The sequence below is a fragment of the Lepidochelys kempii genome, chromosome 1 (genome assembly GCF_965140285.1).
Source record: "Lepidochelys kempii isolate rLepKem1 chromosome 1, rLepKem1.hap1, whole genome shotgun sequence".
Lineage (NCBI taxonomy): Eukaryota > Metazoa > Chordata > Testudines > Cheloniidae > Lepidochelys > Lepidochelys kempii.
Window position 1 is genome coordinate 108,792,746 of NC_136380.1, and position 22,624 is coordinate 108,815,369.

Below are 22,624 nucleotides of genomic sequence, written 5' to 3' on the forward strand. Positions count from 1 at the left end.
AAAACCAGACTCCTGCCACTTTTTACAAATTTAAAACTTCTTTAAAACCTATTCATTTATTGTGGAGTTTTACATAAAGGTATAGGGCATCTACCCCATAAATAGATGCTCAGACTGATGCATATTCATGCTGAGGTGCCAATTTAAGTATTTTGGGACAGGAATGGCCTATTAAGGTTGAAACTGAGCTTAGTAAATGTGTCTATGATACATTTAGAATCCGTGCTCTCAGTGCAGGGGCAATGGAGTCTTCCTAAAAGTGGGGGAGAGGGTGTACAAGGGCCCACCCCCCCCAGTGAAGCTGGAGCCTGGCCAGGGAGCCTGGGTCCCTCCACTGCCTGGGGGGGGGGGCCGAGATCAGCCCCCAGCCTTTTCCTTGCCTCCCAGACACCCCACCCAGGGCAGGTGCAGGGTCTGTGGCTCCCCACAGCTGCCTGTGCAGCTCTTACCCTGACCTGGCTCCAGCTTCTGGCCTGGTTGTGGGGCGGGGCTTGGGGGGAGGAGGAGGGGCAGGGGACCAGGCCCCGGGTGTAAAGGAGACGGGCTAGGCCTGTCAACTTTCAAAAAGTGGGACAGCCAATGCCCCTTGCCCGCACCAGTTCTGGTGCCCCTGGCTCAGTGTTTTTTGCTCTAATGACTATACCTTATCTTAGATAAAAGTTTTAAACTTGCATTAACTTTGTAAATATGCTAAGCAGGAACTCAATCCAACATGCAGATCCTGACTCCAATATTCTGTCCTCCTGGAACATCCAAACCCATAGTGGATTTTTAAAATGACTTCAGTTTCACATTCTCATCGGAGGCAATCTCTCTTAATGATTTCTCGCTAGATCTTCATTTGTCAAAAATTCCTACCTTTTTCACCCCGTAATCCTGGATTTCCTAGTGGCCCGGGAGAACCTGGGATTCCAGGGGTCCCCATAACTCCCATTTCTCCTTTGATGCCTGAAATCAAAGCAAAATAATATTTAATAGAAATGTAATTGACTAAAATAAGTAACAGAAATTGAATGACTTACTGCCTGTATTACATTAGGAACTGAACTCTTGGGGGGGGGGGGAAGAGAAATCAAATGGGATGAACTAATTTAAAAAAACAAATTATTAAACAATTGTATAGTCTTATATAATCTATATTGTCTCAACTTTATATTCCATTACTTATTGTGTTTGTCACCCTTTATCTTAATACATATGTAAAAAAATAAATTTGTACTGTCAGTGATTATATTAATCATTAATAAAAAATAGTAAGTAATATGTCTAGTAAACAATATATGTTCCTTTTGTCTCAGAAAACAAAACATAATCATCCAAATATAATCTCTTAACAAATGCTATTTTTATATATATATATAAATACATATACATATATATGTATTACAAAATAATTTGGTCAAGAAATGCAGTTGGATTTTTTTAAAATTGTTAGCACAGGATTCCCACAATCTTTTATTGTATTTTATTTTCAAACTTATGACTGGTCCCACTCAAAATATTTAAATCCAGTCCATCCCACCCAAAATAAGCTAACCGAGAACTATGGGCTCTGTCCTGTCAGTTTGTTTGCCAGGTGTGTTTTATATATAATATCATATACATAGCAAGCCCAGTTGGCTGTTAAATGAGTTTGTAGTGAGGCAGATAAATTAGTAACCACTCAGAACCAAACTGATAGAGAAAGAAACAGTAAAAAATAGATGAAAAGTAGAGAATCAAGATCAATCCAAAATAGAGACAATTCCTTAAAATTCCAAAGTAATGAGATGGAGGGTCAGATGCTAGTCTCAGCTGCAATTACAATACAATTGCTCCAGGTTAATACTTGTTTTATTGAGATCAAACACTGCCTAAACATCAGGGATGAGTCTCACAGAAGAACAGCAGTAGCTTTTGTTTTTTAAAGCTGGATCCTTAGCCACAATTTAAGGGCTTGACCTTGAAAGCTATCTCGGTCTGATCTACCAGAACACTTAAGGAGATGCTTAGAGTTAAGCATCTCCTTAAGTGTTTTGCTGGATCAGAGCCTGAGTACTCAGCATCTTCCGGGATCAAACCCTAACTGCAATGATAGGCATACAACTAAGTGGCATAATGACACAGAATTGCACACAACTATGATTTAATAAAAAAGATAGATACCGTTTTCTCCACAGCCTATTCTTAATTTGTTTTGCTTAATTAAAAAACAGATCATTAACTTACTATTGGTATTTGAAACAGTCAAAAAAACCCAAATGATTAATTTTCTGAAAGCAAAAATGCATACCTGGAAAGCCTGAAAGTCCACCTTTTCCTTGTTGACCAGGTACGCCAGGTAAACCTACCAGACCTGGTAGCCCACTCTGGCCAGGGCTACCCTTATCTCCTTTTGGTCCTGGCATATCTAGTCCTGGGAGACCTGGGTAGCCCCTCTCTCCCTTTGTTCCAGGAAGTCCTACAGGGAAAAAAACCCAACTCTTAATAGAGCACATACGACTTTATTAATTAAATTACAGTATAAAGTACAAATGTTCTGTAAATTGTGCATCTTGCAGAAAACCAAGCACATTTCTTTATTAGCAGAGGAAAACAAAGTGAAAAAATCGTCATAATCTAAGTGCTTTTGCAATCTTATCCATTTCTATTTTTAATCTGCAACATCAGCTGGTACATGCAGCCTTCAGAGATTTAGTGAGGAAGCTGTGCATCAACCATCCGTTTTAGGTCACAGAGATGAAGCCTGATGACATTCTCGTTTTCTAAAGATTCTTATCCACAGAGTTTACATTTTTAAAAGGCTGGAAAATATTATAAAAGCGGCCTACCACTTTCCCCCATATTAATGCCCATAAGATCCATAAAATCGATTCCAGATATAAATGAAAAAGGAAGAATTTTGTATCACCTGTTGGTCCCTGTGGCCCTTGTTCTCCTGCAGGTCCAGGGGGCCCCACAGGGCCTATTCCTGGCACACCTGGGGCACCTTGTGAACCTGGTAATCCATCTGAACCTGGGTCACCTACAGGGAAAAATAAAGCATAAGTCAATTATTTTGCCATATTACTTTTTTAGCTTGCTTGGTGCAGATAGTAGATCGGCACTTTGAGTGACATTCACACACCACTCTTCCCCTCGCCCCGTGCAAAGGGCCGGCAGAAGGCATCATTTAAGTCATTAGTGTTGACTCCATGGCTGTTCCAAAAGCAATGGGAAGAGGAAGGCCTGCACAGCCAGGTGGGCAGGAAGGAGGCAGAGAGGGAAGGGAAATGGACATTATATCTGGAAGTTTAAGTGGTGCACAGGTCTTTTGCTGGCTTTCTGCCTATGTGTGAATTTCAACCATTAAGATTTATTTTTAAAGTGTAAAAAAAAAAAATGTTACTAATACTGAGCTGTAACGGATTTTTTTAATTACCTTGGATTCCTGGCTGACCAGGTACACCTGGAAATCCTTGCTCTCCTCGTAAGCCAGGCAAACCAGCATTTCCTTTTTCTCCAGGGAAGCCTGCTGGACCCTGTAGCCCTGGTAATCCTTTAGGACCCGGGAGGCCCACTCCAGGGTCACCCTTAAGGTGCAAATAATATACATTAGGAGTCAATATACAATAAATTAAGTGTTCTAAATTAAGCACTTTGGACGCAGAACATCACACTGGTCTTCTCTGTACATATGCTAAGTTACTCCAGATGAGGAGTTGGCCTACTATACTTTTCTTAGTACCAGCAACAGCTCTGTATTGTTGATCACACAAATAGTAATTGAAAACAACAACGTAAACTGCAAACACTCACTTTTTGACCAGGTAAACCCGGTGTGCCTGGTAAACCATCAAAGCCAGGACGCCCTTGAGCCCCTGGCTGACCTGTTGTGCCAGGCTGACCTGGGAAACCTACAAAACAAACACACATAATCAGGGTCTCAGTAAGTTAACCCTAAAGTTTCTTCTGCCTTTTAAAATGAACTATTCACACTCACATAGAGAGATATTAAACAGGGTCAAGTCGATCTCCTCAAATGCCAAACTTGTAAGGAGCTGAGCACCTCTTGAGAGGGGCTGTGCACTCCCAAATCTCAATGACTTCAATAGAATTTAGGGTGCTCAGCACCTGCAGGATTTCATCTTGGGTGAATGAAGTAATATATGTATTTAATGACTGATGTTAAATTAATATTTGCACAGATTCACCTCATTTAGAAAAAACATTCCTTCTTTAAAGGAAAGAATGCATTCTAGAAAGCTTTCTGAACATCATTTAAAGTAGACCTCACAGAGAACTAGTATGCTTTGCATAATCATAAATGCATCTCCTTTTCCACGCAAAAAGCTAGATTCAGCTTTGATGCTCCGCCCCTGTCAAGGGGTGGTGCATAGCTGTGCTGCCCCAGGAGAAATTCAGGGAAGGAGTTGCAACTATGAGACATAATTCATTTCTTGCTCCTTACTCCGAGGGTAAAGCAATCTACTGCAGCCCTTTACTGGATGCAACTTATTTCCTCACTTCTAGATCCACTAATTGATGAGTTAGACGTGGGTGGAACGAAAGTCCTGCTCATTCCCCTCCCCTTTAGAACTTCTGTGAGGCTGGCAGACCAGATGCCAGCTCACGCCACTTATAATACCTCTATCCTATGTTATAAGATAATATTTGAGTGTTTGCTCTGAAGCTGTAAACCCCCACAGACAGGAGAGAAGCATTACCAAGTGTGAAATGCTGGTTTACCATAGGAGGTGTTATCTCCTGCCCAACAAAAGAAGGTCCATAGACACCAGACAAACCATTGTGGAACATCAGAGGACAAAATACTTGGTTAATTGATCCTCCCCTGTCCTCTCCCCCTCTATGAAGCAGAGACAGCTTGAACTCTGGGGGAAGGGAACAAAAATCCCTGACAAGAAGAAACTGGATCACTATGCTGCTTGGACTTTGAGAGGACAAGATTTCTAAGCATAAGAAAGGGATCCCGAGCCATTTAGCCTGGGTTAGCCCAAAAGACACACAGAGGATGCTTATTATAGAAGTTTCTATCATCTTTTGGAACCTAAGCATGTAAGTCACTTGTGTGTGTATGGTTGTTTGCTTTAACTTTGTAAATAACTCTCTCATTTCTTTTTCTTAGCTAATAAACCTTTATTAAATGTATTATAGGATTGGCTACAGGTGTTGTCTTTTGTGTGAGATCTAACATGCAATTGACCTGGGCTAAGTGACCAGTCCTTTGGGACTGGGAATAAACTGAACATTGTTGTGATTTTTGGGATAACGGACCATCTATCACAAAGGCAAGTGAAATCTGAGTATAGAACTCACAACGAATTTGGGGTTTGTGCCCTGCTTCTTCGCACTCTGCCCTGAGGTTGGTTCTCATGCCCTTAAGTCACTCCAGATAGCCTGACAACTCCTTCCAGCTCATCTGCTAGTCACATAACAGATATGCAGCTTGGATTCACAATAAAGTGAGCAATAATGCAAATGCACATGGGGATTTGAGGAAAGGGGGGTTACTTGCCATTACTCCCTACCCTGGCTTCACAATGCTGGGTCACAATCCAGCCCTGAAAGAGTGAGGGCAGTGCTATGAAGTATATCTTCCATATGTTAGATGAGAAAACCAAAATACGAATATTTAGTCCTCACTCTTAACTAAGAGACAGACATATATGGCCAAGGACTTGTTGCTGTGTAGTTTTCTTACCTTTAGGGCCAGGAGGCCCAGGGAATCCTATTCCTGGCTGCCCAACAGCACCTTTTTCTCCTGGAAGTCCAGGTTTTCCTGGAAACCCAGGATCCCCCCTGTCACCTTTGAAAACAAGACAGACATAGTACATTAAGCACTTATGCAAAAAACAGCTTGGTGGGGTAGGAAATCCTTTACTAGCAACAGAGAGAAAATACAAGAGATAATTATACCTTGGACTCCAGAGAAGCCAGGTGGCCCTGGGAGACCATCTGACCCTGGGGGACCAGGCAGAGGAATGACTTGTCCTGCTTCACCCTTTGGCCCTAGGAAGGTAAAGATGATGAATCCATACTTACAAATAAAAAGGCAAATGTATTAGTACACAAGGGGGTGTATATATTCTGAGGTACTAGAGATGCCCATTGGTTTTTGTTTTCCTGTTTTTACTACTCATTTCTAGTGCACTAACTGGAAGATGAAAAAGGCCAAAGCATGAAAAAAATGTATGAAACCTAAAGAATTCTGGCTGTCATTTTGACTGCCACAAATCTGTATCTGCCATGTGAACTCACCAAGACCCACTGACACAGGTGCACCAGTCCCAAAGGGCTAGATTGTTACTTAAATGACATGCCAGTGGAAAGGAGTAAAGGGTATGTGTGTGTACAAAATACCCTTACAAAGCTGTGTGGGTTAATCAGATATTGGTTTTGGGCACATAAGTGGGTGCGGAGTACATGGGAAATGGGCAGATGCTTGGCTACATGTATCCTTACTCTCAGGCCATTGAGATTCTGACACCCTTACTCACATGGAATAGTCCTGGTAACTACAGTAGGATTTCCTGTGAGTGAGGGTATCAAGGTACGGACCAGCCACAAATTACTACCCCTCAGGATCAAGAGGGAGCAGGACAGGAATAGTAACTCCACAGGGTGAGGATCACGACCCTTCCTGGGACTTCTTCTGGAGTGGGGCAGTTTATGCAGTAACCCTTCCACAGGCCTGTGTCCAGTGTCTGATAGCATAAGTCAGATACATTTCTTACCTCTGAAAGGATGGGGTTAAATTTGTGGAGTGGGAAGAGTAATGTTAACACAAAAGGGACTAATGATCTCCCTGCTTTGTTCTGGGAGACTCTGTAAGGAAACTATCTGTAAACATTCAGGGCTGCAAAATACACTGTAAAGAACAAATGCTGATGACCTAATAGGTCTCATCTACCTCAATTTCCTATGACACATGTATCTGTTAAAGAGAAAACATCAATTTCCCCCCTCTCAGTATTTAGAGTGTTACCTGGGCGGCCTGGTACACCTGGGTTTCCTGGAAAGCCTTTATCTCCTTTGTCACCAGCTGGCCCAGCAGGTCCTACCCCTGGAAGACCAGGCTGGCCTCTTTCACCACGTACCCCAGGAAATCCACTTGAGCCAGGGGGACCACGTTCTCCTTTCAGCCCAATTGTACCCTAAGTTTAGGAAGAAAGCAGTAACATTTACAGTACCTCTCACACTGATAATGCCTTACAAGTGATCTAAAAAGCTTACTGGTCTTCGTCAGATTCATCTATGATTTTATGGCTTCTAGACTGGATTCACTGCAATGTACTCTTTGGCCCCCAGTTTGCATCACTGAAGCCAATGGACATTTTACCACTGACTGCATTAGAAGCAGGATTGGGTCTCATACGGAAGAGCACTTGGAAGTTACACCTGTTGCAGAATGCAGTGAAGGGGCCATTTAATGACCAGTTCTCTGATGAATACACCAACATTTCCAACTAGGATTTAAATTGCTGAATGTTGACTTATACAGTCCCAGAATCAGCACCACAAAATAGTAACTGACTTCAAGGAAGTATCTGGATTTTAGAAATAAAAAACCCGAGAATTTCAGAAATACAGAATTCCAATTTTTTGGGTGATTTCTATTATTTAAAACAGGAAATTGTAGCAAGAAAGGTGAATCCAGTTTAGAGTTCTGTGCTAAATGCCTCAAATAGAAAGCATAAGTGCGGCATTCAGAACCATTTTTCCTCTTTCAGGTTCTCTGAAATTACAGTTTGCTGGTTCTTACTCTATAAGATACCTCAGAATAGAGACAGTACAGAACAGGATCCAACAACCTGTCCATCAGGTGCATTTATGAGACAAAACAGGTAAGCTTAAAGTAAATTATATGCCAAATGCCCCTGACAGATATTTTCTAAAAGGCAAGAAATATGGCACTCAAGTTTCCCAAAACTGCAGTGACAAATCTAACTACAGATAAGAAGAACATTCCTTGAACAATGGGCTAGATTCTGACTATCAGCAGAGCCCTCACCAAAGTATTGCAGGTAAGCTGCACCTGCCCAGGATAAGCCCTGAGAGACACTGTGACTCAGAGACACATCTCTGCATCACAGCGCCTCCCCTGCTTTCTCCTTGATCCCGGGAGTAGTAATTTATTGCTGGTCTACAACTACCCCCGTGATCTTGCCAGCAATTTTCTGGGGAGGGGAAAAATGAACCAGCTCTGCCCATTCACCACAGTTCTGGGGAGAAAGCAATATAGGGCAAGTAGGTCTGGTTATTCCCAGGCACCAGGCCACATCATCTAAGTAAGCCTTACTTATTCCTATAGCATATACTCAGAGCCCGAATGTAGCTCAGTGACCCTACTGTCATGCAAACATTCTTAGCTGTTTAGTAGTAAGGGCCTCATTCTTACACCCTTACTCCTCAGCAGTCCCACTGAAATCCTCTGCTGAGGAGTAGGGTTCTACTCAAATGAGTCAGCGTGTGAGAATTTGGCCCAAAGAATGAGACAAGTAAACATAAATTGCATATTATATAACAACTACATATAATTAGTGAGCCAGAAGATAGCATGCAAAAATATAGACACACACACATACCGATGCCCCTTTAGGGCCCTGGAGACCTGGCAAGCCATCTCTCCCTGGCCTTCCTTCTCTTCCAGGAACACCTGGTTGCCCAGGGAATCCAGGATCTCCTTTATCACCTTTTAGATTAGAATCAAAGTAAATGTCTCCGGGCTCTCCCTTTGCTCCTGGGCTACCAATCAGTCCTGGCACACCTGGAGAACCCTGAAATTATACACAATTCCAGCACCATTCAAAGCCTTTTTAATGCTTTTTTTTTCCCAGCCAAAAAAGAAAAAAAATCTTCAAGTGTAAAGAAAAAAACCCTAACATTCATCCCAGACACTGAACAGTAAGCAAAAAGAGTGGATTTGCCAGGACAGAGAATGTGAATTAACTGATAATGGCCATCATAACAGAAACTTTTCTTTCTTGGTCTCCTTACTTCTTTTACCAGTTTTCTAATTGTGAATGTTTGTATTAATTGTTTGAATAGGAACTAAAGGCCATGTTATGGAAAATGGTACTCTACTTGTTCATATATTGACCATAAGGATTCAGAGTTCACCTTTTTATAAGGCCTCAATGTCAAGATAATTTGGTCATTCTTAATATAGCCGTTTCTCCAGTTATGGTTTAATAACAAGCATATTATGATTTTGTTTTATATGTAACCAATTGTTTCTAATACGTCTACCTACTTGCTATTACTTGAATCTCTGTTCTTTGTTAAATAAGCTAACACTTGTTTTCACTATAAACAAATCTAAGTGCTGTGAGTTGAGCAGAGTGGTGATCCTGAGGTGAAACTGGTAAACTGGGGTATGCTATTCCTTTGGGAGTAGCAAATTTGTGAATTCTGTGTGTGTCCAGTGGACCAGGGGCTGGTCACTCCAGGAGGACGCTCGGAGGGCTCGACGATTGGAGCTTGCCTATCACTAACCTGCAGAGAGAGAGTGGGGCCTGTGTATGCCTGGAGGAGAGTGCTTGTGTTGCCCATGACTGGTGGGGTTGGGAAGCTGACACTCAGGAGGCAAAGGCAAGGCTTCCTCATGCTAAGGGCAGATTGTAGCAAGGTGCCTTATAACCTTGAGTACCCCTGGGAAGCATCACAGGAGAATTTTTTTTTGTTCTTGCTTAGAAGTCATTTCTCCTTCTCTTTCTTCCCCTAGATCAACAGGACTTCCCAGTCACAGAAAGGCCAAATCAAGAGCTTTTATCTGTCAATGCCAGATCCCAGAGCATTTTGTTTCTTTTTAATTTTCGTCTTTATTTTTAAAAAAATCAATGAACAAATATACAATATATTAAAAATCATTCTTAGCCCTGTAGTATTTACACACACACCCCCACACACACTTTTCTCGCAGTTCCTAACAGATTGTCTGCTAAATTCCATCTATCACTTATGTAAGTCTAGCTAATGAAACAAGAGTAAAGGCTAATTATCACATGATGAATGTTCCATTCTCCTTGTCTACCTTGTTTTATTTGAGCTATCCAAGGAAAATATAGTTCCTGAGATGAACAGCTTACAATTTAATGAACTAATTGTACTTAAAGGGCTTCCATCCATTCTTAGAGCTCCCTACATATTATCCTGAACCTATGTATAATTCTTTCATGGAAACATTTTCTCTAATTGAAAAAGAAAAATGAAAGGGTCCCAGTCACCAAGGAAGTGAAGCTGAGTGAAAACTTTAAACGGAAACTTCCTCTTGCTAATATATGCTGTGCTTCCACCCTTCAGGCCTGAACCAGCGTCCCTTCTAAATCAATAGGAATCTTTCCATTGGATTTAGTGGGTGGTGGATCAGGCATGGCCTCCAGCAATGTGAGCCTGCCAAGCTGGGCTCTCTCTAGCCTACCTAAGCTAAGCTAAAAGCTAACTCACCAGCTGTTTAATGAATCTCTTTTAACTTTTCCAAGCAAAACAAAGTTAAAAACATCCAGGATACCAGCAAATCCTTGTTTGAAGAGAGGGGTGAAAGGAGACTAAAGGAGAAGGAAGAGATGTAAAGGTTTAGCAATATTCACAGTAAAAGCTTATGCTATGTTACTCAAGAAATGATTAAAAATAGTAGAGAATTCATTTTGCTATTTCCCCCCTCCCCCACAGATCCCATTTACATTACTGTAAATTAAACCACACTACTACCTAATTTATTTTAATACACACAACCAATCCTTTAGCACCAGTTAATGGGGCTACTACACAGTAGCACTGAGTGTCTCCTGTGACAAGCCTAACAGAAAATAAATATGAAACATTTGAAAAACATTTACTTACAGGAACCCCTTCAAGACCAGTGAGTCCAGGCATACCCCTATCTCCTTTGGCTCCTGGCTGTCCTGGAAAGCCTTAAAAAGAATATGAGAAAGAAAACAATATTTACTAGAGATACTTTTACATTATAGCTTACTGTGTTTTAGAGGCTCTGAGGTCCTTCTCAACTGGTGCCCAATTCTGCCCTCAGTTACACCCATGCGACTCTATTGAAATTAATGAAGTTGCCTGGGCATAACAGAGCTCAGGATCTAACCCAGTATATGTGTAAGAGGCCTGGAAAGAAGATACATAGCACACAACTCAATTACGTAAGTTGGGCAGCATGCTCTGAATCCAGCCCACTAATTGGAACTGCCATTTCCAGACTGCAATTCACTGAATCACCACAGAATTTTAATTCTGTTTCACCACCTCCCGAACACTGACACAGTACACATATATAATACAAAAGCATTGTTCACATGTACCTGTTTTCTGACAGACAGCAATTATTCTCCAGACTGATAATTTCTGTTTGGTAGCAGTAGTCAATACTGGAGACCAGGGATGCGTTTAGGGCTTAACACTAGGTCAGAGTAGATAAAAATGTGCAGAATAATTCCCCTGACACCTCTCTAGGGCTCTCATTACATATTGTTTGTAGAGCCGTCACTTTCTAGGTTTACAGAGGGATTTAAACAGAAAAGGTTCATTTTTATCCAGCAGCCCCTCTACCAAACTCAATTTCTTCCGGTGGCTGCCCATGCTACTACCAGAATTTGGCCCTAAAAATCAAAATTAACTGTAAAATCATAAATGGATATAAAACAGTATTTAAAATATTCCCAGGAATATAATAATCTGAAAACATGGGGGGAGGGTTAAAATCACTTTAAAGGCAAGCAATATATTTTTCAAGAAAAAATGGTTTTATTAAAATCATAGGTCCCGATACTACAAAAGGATCCTTTAAGCTATCTCAACATCATGATGCCCAAGGGACGGAAGAGAAAGTCTTACTCCCTCTGAGAAACCTAAGTTGCTGTGTCAGGGTCAACCATGATCTGGCCTTAATAACTCAATTCAGTATCAGATCTCAGCACAGTTCTGAGCATGTGCGATTTCTAGGTTGCAAATTTTAAAAGCAGGATGATTCTGGCTGAAGTCCTACTGAAAACCAGTCAGGTCCCCACCACCAAGAGAAAGATTAATGAAGAAAAAATACTACATATAGCTACTGGTTATTGACAAACCCTTTTCAAATTCAGATTGCCCTTTCATAATCCTTGGGAAAACAACATTTAGGTCAGGCTTTCAAAAGTGCTCAGAGTTGTCCGAGTTCTGCTCCTTTTGAAGTCAATAGTAAAACACTTGTTGATTTCAATGGAAGCATAGTTAGGCCACTACCGAGCATTACGGAAAATCCTGCTCTCTCATTATTTTCAGTAATGAGTCGATTAATGGAAAAATATTAATTTATGACACATCCGGATGCAAAGTTGTGATTCTGCTTTGTTTGTATAGCTTTTGGTTTTTACCTGGTGGACCCGGTGGCCCTTGTGGCCCGGGATGTCCAGGAAGCCCAGATACATCACACAAGGCACAACCATCACCTTTATCACCTGCAAAGATAAAAAAAGACTTAAGAAGACTACAAGCAGATCCTTTAAGAAGAAAACACCCTCCAGACATTGTATGTTGATTGAGAGAAAGTAAATTTGTTAGCTAAATGCTTAAATTAGATTTTATGAGCAAATTTATTTAAAGATTTTAATTGTCTTTTTAAAAAAACTTCAAATTCCTTTTGTGTGTGTGTGTGACAGTACTGATATGTAAAACTTTATTAGTGGGAAGGGGGAAAAGATAATCTGGCTGAAGAGGGAACAGACAAGAACTACTGTAGTATGTGCCAGATTAAAAAACAAAATTAGATAAGAGGGAAAAAATGGGGACTCTGGAACTCACATAGATTTTGTGGGTTTGGAAAAACAGTGACTGCAAAGAGACTTTGGGACCAAATTCTCTCCTGGTGTAAATGAGGGCAAACCAATTGATTTCAGTGGTGTTTTGCACATTTATACCAGCCCTGCTAAAATCAACAAAGACATACCCATTTACAGAGTTCAGCCCTTAGCTTTTCTCTGAACCCAAGCAAAGGAAAGGGCCAGGAGGAGGAAAATGTGGGATGCTTTGTTGCTTATTAGAAGGATAGGAGACCTGCTCTGCAAGAAAAGTAATGTTTTATCCTTGAGAGAGAAATGAATTTGGACATATCAATGGATTTGAGAAAGCAAGATCACTACGGATCAGTGGGCAAAGACAATTGGCATTGCAGACAGGGAAATGGAACTTGAAGGTCAATATATGTAAGAAAATTACAGTTGAGAAGAGCATTGAAATGGAGACTGTTTCTCAGCAAAGTGCTGCAGTCTTTCTAGTTTTCTATACTTCACCCTATAATATAACCACTGTACTACAGAATAAATAAAATCTTTATTTTCAATAGCTTTTGATGTTGTCACTTGAAAACACATTGGTTTTTTAGAAGTCTCCCTACTCAAGTCAGGCTGGGCACACCCAGCCACAATGGAACAAAAGCAGAAATCTCTAAAAGCAACATATTGGTAAAATAATGGATGAAGGAAAGTAGTAGACACAGCACTACAGAGGGTTTGGCCAAAAAGCCTACCTCTAGGTGAGCTCAGCCTGAATATGATTGGCTGTTCGTGCTATACTGTGTGAGTCTGACTCACCAGTAAAAGGATACTTCTGTTAGAGCAGTTTTAAGTGGAATTTTTGTTTGTTCTTTAAAGAAACTGATTTGAGTTCAGCCTCTTGGCTTTCCAAAATGAAGCACATGTAAAGCTCTACAACTTTCACAATATACTGTGATTCTACCCCAATATAGTGAAAGAATTAACTTCTGTTTCATGACTGAGGACTGGATCCTGCAAGGTTTAAGTTCTCTCATTCCTGGGGGGAAAGCAGGAGAAGCTCAGCACCTTGCAGACCAGGCCTTTGGTCAACCAAACTCTGTGATTTAACAGCCTGTGCTAATTTAACACCCTGTGTAACCTTATCTATTTCAATAGGTTACATATGAATCAGTGCACAACCTGACATAATCTCCGGATTCGCTTTAGTATCTTTTAGTATTTTCCTAACATTAAAAAACATATTGGCCTAGCTTCACAAAGGTATTTAGGCAACTAAAGTCTGGGTTTAGGTGCCTAAGTCCCAGTTTTAGCATCCACTACGATTCACAACATTCCGGCTGAATCTAGTAGGTCCCTAAACTCACCCAGCACTTAAGGTTTTGCAGTAAAAAGTTCCCTTGGTGCCTATGTTTCTGCCTCAGGGCATACACACTGCTGCCTGCCTCTAGATGTTCAAGTGCTTATCTCCTGCCTAAGCCCCAGAGTGGTTTACAAACTGGGGAAGATAGGTGTACATCTGCCTAACTTGCATGCTGGGCCTGATGCAGGGGACACGGTAAGAAAGCTCATGCACAACCATGAGAATGACTCTATAGCCTGGTGGTTAGAGCACTCACCCAGAATGTAGGAGACCCAGGATCTGGTCCCCCTGCTCAAATGACTAATTATTTATCCACAATGGAACTGCTTCAACAGGAGAGACTGAGGCAGCACCACACAGCCCAAAGGTGAGTGCCTTTACCAGAGAGGTGGCAGATCCCTTTTCAAATCCCTTCTCCTAATGAGGTGAAGGGGGGACTTAAGCCAGAGGTTTCTGAGGTGAGGACCCTAACGAGGCTAAAAGTTACAAGGGAGGCCCTTCCCCCATCAGCCTGGCATCTTTTAAAAAGAAGAAAAAAAAAAACACCATAGGCACCTACCTTCAAGAAAGGCCTCACAGCTGAGAATAGTTAGAAATGCTACCTCCCTGAAGCCTGGACTCACACACCTATCTCAGTGAGAAGGGTGAGGCTTAGCAAGCACCCCTCTTGTTGGCATCTCCTGTTGGTGAGCTCAGGCAGTTCCCCATCTAGCATAAATGCTTTTGCGGATCCCATCCTAAGGCGCCTAACTCTTCCCATTCATTGCATAGGAGCGTAGGCACATAAATCAGGCTTTGTGGATCACAGCATTGTTCCTGTGGTTTAACAGGAACCTAAAAATTAGGTGTCACAATGCTGAGCATCACAGTTCTTAAGTACCTTTGTGAATCTAGGCCATGGTCACTGCAAATTTTATATTTTGTATTTTTCAAACAAATTCATTTTTTAATAATTCTATAATTGCTTCCTAGCTCTTGACTATTATCCAATGTCAGAGAAGGTTAGATGACTACCAAAAGGTGTTTCCCTAATGAATTTGTAAATCTGTAATCATTACATGTGGCCTCTTCTCCAATGCCTGCTTATTCACATTCTGCCTGCAAATGTTCCTATCTTGTTATTTAAGTCGTAGCTGGAGCCTAAGAAAACTACCAAGGATTTTATTAACATAAAGAATGTGCTATGTCAAGTCTTACTGAGTTTCACAAATCCTTACTATGCAATTTGGATGTAAATTCCTAGGTCTATCTCTAGGCTTTGTCTAATTCTTTTTTATTATTACTAAATGCTTCTATTACCATCTTTATATCAATAACTCACAAATCCACTTTCCATTTCTGATCTGGCTCTCTTCATCCACTTCTGCATCTCAGTCTCTCTCTCTCTAACATCCCTCTACATCTTATAATCCACTTGAACAAGTAAAGCTGAACTTATTTTTCCACTGAAATCCTCCCATCCTTTACCACTATACGGCAGAGTGGAGGATATCTGAATTACAAACTGAAGTCAGCTTCATGTAACTTAATTCAACACCACCGTCCTCTCTTTCATTCAGACCTCTATCCTTGGAAACTCACATGGTTAAAGTTAAGCAGGTGCTTATGCACTTTTATGGATCAGGACTAGGGTGCTCAACACTTTGCAGAATCAAAGCCTTAATGACTACGCAAGATAGAAGATAGTGGAGAATCAGGACCATTGAATGGTCCAAATGAATGCAAGTAGCTCTTTAAACAATATTACCTTTATCTCCTCTCTCTCCTAAGAATCCAGGTTGTCCTTGGGGTCCAGGAAGACCTCGATCACCAGGTTCTCCAGGCTGACATTCCATGATTCCGTCTAAAATTGGAGTAAAATAATAAAGAACATTATTCTCCGAGTACAACTTTTCATAATAGTACAGTTCAAGTCAATGTCACTTCTCCATGGATTATTATGAACAATGGTGAAGTAGCTACAGGTTGATTGTGACCACTAAGAGGAGCAAGTTTACATATTTATTTGTCAGCTATTATGGAAATTAAGGGATAAAATCAATAGGGGTCTATAGAAATGTAATTAAGTTCTATAGATGTTACTCTAAAAATCTATGGAGTTATGGACAAGTGGCAGTCTCTCCATATTAAGGTTGCAAATAACTTCCATTTAAAAACCTGGGCTTTTGTTAGCTATAACTTTGGCTTAGAAAACTGATAATACTTTATTTAAAATAGAACATATTTTTACACTGGAGGCCAAGGAGGATGTTTCTGAAAAGTCTGAAAAAAGTTCACTAAACAGATTTTAGTTACGGTTACATTTAAAAATTTGAAATCTTCATTTTTGTCCTAGGTTTCTTTTGATCTTTCTAGATCAAAAGCAGCTTGTTAATAACCTTCCAAATTTTTCATGTCATTAAATATCCCTAAAAACTCACATACTACACCGGACCCTCGCTAGAACGCGCATCTATATAGCGTGAATTCGCATATAATGCAATCGCAGCCATGGATCCCAAATTTAATTACTTTAACTGGAATTCATTTTAACGCGGTCCCCGCATTAATGCAATACCGCGCATGGATCCCAAATCCTGCATTCTAGCGAGGGTCCGGTGTATATATATTTGAAGAAAGCAGATGTTTTAGGGTCAGGAGTAAGAAAACAAGTGAAAAGGTTCACCGGAACCTCAGGTCTGAACACAAAAATAATGCTCCCTAGGTTGGGTTTTATTGCCGGGGTCCTGAGTCAATATAATTTGACATCATTTTGACTGAAGTCTCTAGCACTATACCCTATATTCATCCTAGTAATATTATTATTATGATATGATTATGATGAATTTTCTACAAGATGGATCTCACTGGAAAAAAGACGTGACTTACCTCTCGTAACTGTTGTTCTTTGAGATGTGTTGCTCATGTCCATTACAATTAGGTGTGCATGCATCGCGTGCACGGACGTTGGAAACTTTTTCCCTTAGCAGCTCCCGTTGGGACGGCAGAGGAGCCCCCTAAGTGGTGCCCTCATTGTGCTGTATATAGTACCCTGCCAGCCCGGCCCCCCTTAGGTTCCTTCTTGCCATTGACTCCGACAGAAGGGATGCGGGGTGGGTATTGCAATGGACGTAAACAACACATCTTGAAGAATAACAGTTACGAGAGGTAAGTAACCATCTTTTCTTCTTCGAGTGCTTGTTCATGTCCATTCCAATTAGGTGACTTCCAAACTGACCTTTGGAGGTGGGTAGGAGTCAAGGAATGATTGATTGGACGACAGCTCTGCCAACTGCTACATCATCTCTAGCCTGCTGCTTATGGCATAGTGGGCTGTGAACGTATGCACTGAAGACCAGGTAGCTGCTTTGCAGATTTCGTGGATGGGTATCTGCGCTAGAAAGGTGGTTGAAGACGCCTGCGCTCTCGTCGAATGGGCTGTGATTGCTGGAGCTGGGACCTTAGCCAACTCATAGCATGTGTGAATGCATTCTGTGATCCAGGACGAGATGCACGGAGAAGATACTGGAGGGCCCTTCATTCTATCGGCTATGGCCATGAACAGTTGGGTTGATGTGCGAAAAGGCCTCATGCGCTCTATGTAGAACGCTAAGGCTCTTCGAACATCTAGCGTGTGCAAGCTCTGCTGCTGTGGGCTCATGTGAGGCTTTGGAAAGAACACTGGCAGACAAATGTCCTGTCCCATGTAGAACTGGGAGACCACCTTGGGGGAGGAATTTAGGGTGCGGTCTAAGTTGCACCTTGTCCTTATGAAACACCATATAAGGGGGTTCAGAGGTGAGAGCCTTTAGTTCAGACACTGTCCTTCCTGAGGTAATGGCCTCCTAGAACGTTACCTCCATGAAAGGTAGAGGAGGAAACAAGTGGCCAGGGGCTCAAACGGTGGGCTCATGAGCTTGGAGAGGACCCGGTTCAGATTCCAGGTTGGTACTGGTGGTCGAGAGTAAGGGTATACCCTTTCCAATCCCTTAAGGAAAAGCACCACCATGGGATTTGAGAACACCGAGCATCCAGATTTCCCTGGATGGAAAGCTGAAATAGCCACCAGGTGTATTCTGATGGATGAAAGTGATAGACCTTAGAATCATAGAATCATAGAGTATCACAGTTGGAAGGGACCTCAGGAGGTCATCTAGTCCAACCCCCTGCTCAAAGCAGGACCGATTCCCAATTAAATCATCCTAGCCAGGGCTTTGTCAAGCCTGACCTTAAAAACTTCTAAGGAAGGAGATTCTACTACCTCCCTAGGTAACGCATTCCAGTGTTTCACCACTCTCCTAGTGAAAAAGTTTTTCCTAATATCCAACCTAAACCTCCCCCACTGCAACTTGAGACCATTACTCCTTGTCCTGTCCTCTTCTACCACTGAGAATAGTCTAGAACCATCTTCTCTGGAACCACCTCACAGGTAGTTGAAAGCAGCTATCAAATCCCCCCTCATTCTTCTCTTCTGCAGACTAAACAATCCCAGTTCCCTCAGCCTCTCCTCATAAGTCATGTGTTCCAGTCCCCTAATCATTTTTGTTGCCCTTCGCTGGACTCTCTCCAATTTATCCACATCCTTCTTCTAGTGTGGGGCCCAAAACTGGACACAGTACTCCAGATGAGGCCTCACCAATGTCGAATAGAGGGGGATGATTACATCCCTTGATCTGCTCGCTATGCCCCTACTTATACATCCCAAAATGCTATTGGCCTTCTTGGCAACAAGAGCACACTGCTGACTCATATCCAGCTTCTCGTCCACTGTCACCCCTAGGTCCTTTTCCGCAGAACTGCAGCCTAGCCATTCGGTCCCTAGTCTGTAGCGGTGCATTGGGTTCTTCCGTCCTAAGTGCAGGACCCTGCACTTATCCTTATTGAACCTCATCAGATTTCTTTTGGCCCAATCTATATAAGCACTTGAGATAACCTGCTGATGGCCCCTCATTCTCAGTATGAGGCAGGAGCCCTCCCCTCACAGACATTCCTGCCTGTGCTTCCTCCCGGTATCCCACTTTCCCACTTACCTCAGTGCTTTGGTCTCCTTCCCCCGGTGAACCTAGTTTAAAACCCTCCTCACTAGATTAGCCAGCCTGCTCGCAAAGATGCTCTTCCCTCTCTTCGTAAGGTGGAGCCTGTCTCTGCCCAGCACTCCTCCTTCATGGAACACCATCCCAGGGTCAAAGAATCCAAAGCCTTCTCTCCGACACCACCTGCGTAGCCATTCGTTGACTTCCACGATTCGACGGTCCCTACCCAGGTCTTTTCCTTCCACGGGGAGGATGGAAGAGAACACCACTAGCGCCTCAAACTCCTTTATCCTTCTTCCCAGAGCCACGTAGTCCGCAGTGATCCACTCAAGGTCATTCTTGGCAGTATCATTGGTGCCCACGTGGAGAAGCAGGAAGGGGTAGCGCTCCGAGGGCTTGATGAGTCTCGTCAGTCTCTCCGTCACATCGCGAATCTTAGCCCCTGGCAAGCAGCAGACTTCTCGGTTTTCCCGGCCTTGTTGCTTGATGTGAAGCAGATAGTCTAGACTAACTGGGATAGATACCTGGAGTGGTAACAGATGTCTGGGTTCACACCAGCAGGAGAACCTTTTCCACTTGGCCAGTTAAGTTGACCTGGTGGAACGTTTCCTGCTGCCAAGAAGTATTTGTCTCACTGGTTGAGAGCACTGGCTCTCTATCAAGTTTAGCCATGGAGCTTCCAAGCCTTGAGGTGCAGGGACTGTAGGATCGGGTGGAGAAGGCACCCGCAGTCCTGAGTTATCAGGTCCGGATACAGGGGTAGAGCTATTGGGGTGTCTACTGATAGTTCTAGGAGTGTTGTGTACCAATGCTGATGTGGCCAGGACGGGGCAAGCAGGATCACCATTGCTCTGTCCCTGTGTATCTTGAGCAGGACCCAGTGGATCAGCGGGGTTGGAGGGAAGGCATACTTCAGGCCCTCCCCCCACTGCATTAAGAATGCATCGGTGATGGAGACCAGGCTGTGATTTTGAAATGAGCAGAACTGAGGGCACTGTTTGTTGTCCTTGGTGGCGAATAGATCGACTTGGGGATAACCCCCACTTTGGAAAACTGACTTCAGGACATCTGATCAGACTGACCACTCGCGAGCTTGGTAGGATCTGTTGAGGCGATCAGGTGACTATACAGAAGTCCCAGAGGAGAAGAGGCTTGCGGCAGAGGGGTGAGAAGTGAGCTCCGCCCTGTTTGTTTATGTAGAACATGGTGGTGGTGTTGTCTGTCAGGACTGTCATGCTGTGACCTTGCAAAATGGCATGAAAGGTTTGACAGGACAGATGAACCTCTCTGAGCTCCTTCAGGTTGATATGGAGGCGTATCTCGTCCTGTGACCACACACCTTGTGTTCTCAGATCCCCTAGGTGTGCATCCCAACCCAGATCTGATGCGTCTGTTACTAGCATCAGTGAAGGCTGGGGTGCGCCGAAAGGGACTCCTGCACAGGCTACTGGTTGGTCCAGCCATCAACGCAGAGACTCTCAGACTTGCCTGGGTACCGTTACTATCATGTCCAGGCTGTCTTGGGCCAGGCAGTAACATGATGCGAGCCATGCTTGTAGGGGCCTGTGCCTCAGTCTGGCATGCTTGACTACGTAAGTACAGACTACCATATGCCCTATTAGCTTCAGGCAACCCCTGACGCTTGTGGTGGGATATTGTAATATCGTCTTGACAATTTTTCTATGGCCTGAAACCTGGGTTCTGGGAGGCTCACCTTTGCCTGTACTGAGTCCAGGAGCGCCCCTATGAATTCCATCTTTTGGGTCGGTACGAGTGACGACTTGCTTATGTTGAGAAGGAGCCCCAGTCTGTGAAAGGCGTCCCTGACCAGTGTAACATGGGACTGTGCCTGATCTTTGGAGAGTCCTGTCAGCAGCCAATCATCGAGGTACAGGTACACTCGAACTTGTCTTTTGCGCAAAAAGGCCGCCACCACCACCATGCACTTGGTGAACACGCGGGGGACTGTGGAAAGGCTGAATGGAAGCACCATGAACTGGTAATGCTTGCGGTTTACCACAAACTATGAGAAGCATCTGTGTGCCAGATGGATGGCAATGTGGAAATAGACGTCCTTCATATCGAGGGCAGCGTACCAATCTCCCGGATCCAGTGACAGGATGATAGTGCTTAGGGAGACCATGTAGAACCTGATCTTGACCATAAATTTGTTGTATCCGTGAAGGTCTAGAATGGGTTGTAGACCCCACTTTGCCTTGGGGATTAGGAAATAACAGGAGTAAAATCCCTTTCCCCTTAGCTCCTAGTGAACCTCCTCCACCGCCCCATATCGATGAGTAATGAGAGAGCTCGTGAGAGCGGTCCCTGAACAAGGATGGGGATGGGGTGGGAAGGGAGGGAAGGAGGAGAACTGGAGGAAGTATCCCACCTGCACCATGCGTAGGACCCAGTGGTCCAATGTTATATGGAACCACGCACGGTAGAAGCGGGATAGCCTGTTTAAAAACTGTGGGGAGGGATCCTGGGACTAGATTGGTAGGCTACCCTCATGTGTGCCTTCAAAACCCTTGCTTGTTTCTGGGCTGGGGATTATTTGGGCCTTGGTTAGACACGCTGTTCGATGGTCTGCATCTATTATTTCTGCCTCGCCTGAGGTAGGAGTCTTGTCTAGGGCAAGGTTGGCATTGCCTCTGCTGTGGAAGTTGAGGCCTGAAGGGCTTCCTCTGGGCTGCTGGTGTATGCATCTCCAGGGATTTCATTGAACCTCTGGAATCCTTGAGGCTATGCAACTTGGAGTTCGTTTGCTCCGAGAAGAGGCCAGAGCTTTCGAAGGGGAGGTCTTGCAAAGTGTTTTGGACCTCAGGAGGGAGGCCTGATGCCTGTAGCCATGCTGAAAGCCTCTTAACCACTCCTGGGGATATGGTTCTGGCCGCAGAGTCGGACGAATCGAGGGAGGCTTGCAGAGATGTTTTGGCTACTGCTTTCCCTTCCTCAATTAGCGCAGAAAACTCTGCATGTGAATCCTGTGGCAGGCGATCCTTAAACTTGGACATAGCATTCCAAGCGTTGAAGTTGTGTCTGTTAAGGATGGCCTGTTGGTTCACTATCCTGAGTTACAGGCCTCCCCACGAGTAGATCTTCCTGCCAAAGAGGTCCAATCGTTTGGCGTCTTTGGATTTTGGTGCCGAGGCTTGCTGACAACACTAGAGAGCAGGGTGGAGGGTGGGAGAATAAGAATTCGTAGTCCTTAGATGGGGCAAAGTATTTTCTCTCCACTCCCCTGGCTGCCGGGGTAATAGAAGCCAGGGTTTGCCAGATAGTCTTACAGTTCCTCTGGATAGTCTTAATCAGTAGCAATGCTACCCTTGAGGGACCTTCCGGAGCCAGAATATCAACCATCAGATCCTCTGGCTCGATGGCCTCTTCCACCTGAAGGCCCATGTTAAGGGAAATTTGGCGGAGAAGTTCTTTATGGGCCCTATGGTCTATAGGTGGGGGTCCTGACACAGATGTACCCACCACTGCTTCATCTGGGGAGGATGAGGACATGTTCT

General features: G+C 43.3%; 1 protein-coding gene across 2 annotated transcripts in view; it reads right to left on the reverse strand.

The window, feature by feature from the left end:
- Positions 1-22,624, reverse strand: part of COL4A1 (collagen type IV alpha 1 chain) — a 209,576-nt gene that overhangs the window by 37,374 nt on the left and 149,578 nt on the right. For both annotated transcript variants that reach the window (XM_073349693.2, XM_073349702.2), the window contains 12 exons: positions 15,845-15,940; positions 12,339-12,422; positions 10,822-10,892; positions 8,565-8,756; positions 6,965-7,133; positions 5,896-5,988; positions 5,681-5,785; positions 3,778-3,875; positions 3,401-3,551; positions 2,891-3,004; positions 2,273-2,440; positions 859-948 (listed from right to left, as the gene is read on the reverse strand). In XM_073349693.2, coding sequence (XP_073205794.1) covers positions 859-948; positions 2,273-2,440; positions 2,891-3,004; positions 3,401-3,551; positions 3,778-3,875; positions 5,681-5,785; positions 5,896-5,988; positions 6,965-7,133; positions 8,565-8,756; positions 10,822-10,892; positions 12,339-12,422; positions 15,845-15,940 — 1,431 coding nt within the window. The remainder of the gene's footprint in view (positions 1-858; positions 949-2,272; positions 2,441-2,890; positions 3,005-3,400; positions 3,552-3,777; positions 3,876-5,680; positions 5,786-5,895; positions 5,989-6,964; positions 7,134-8,564; positions 8,757-10,821; positions 10,893-12,338; positions 12,423-15,844; positions 15,941-22,624) is intronic.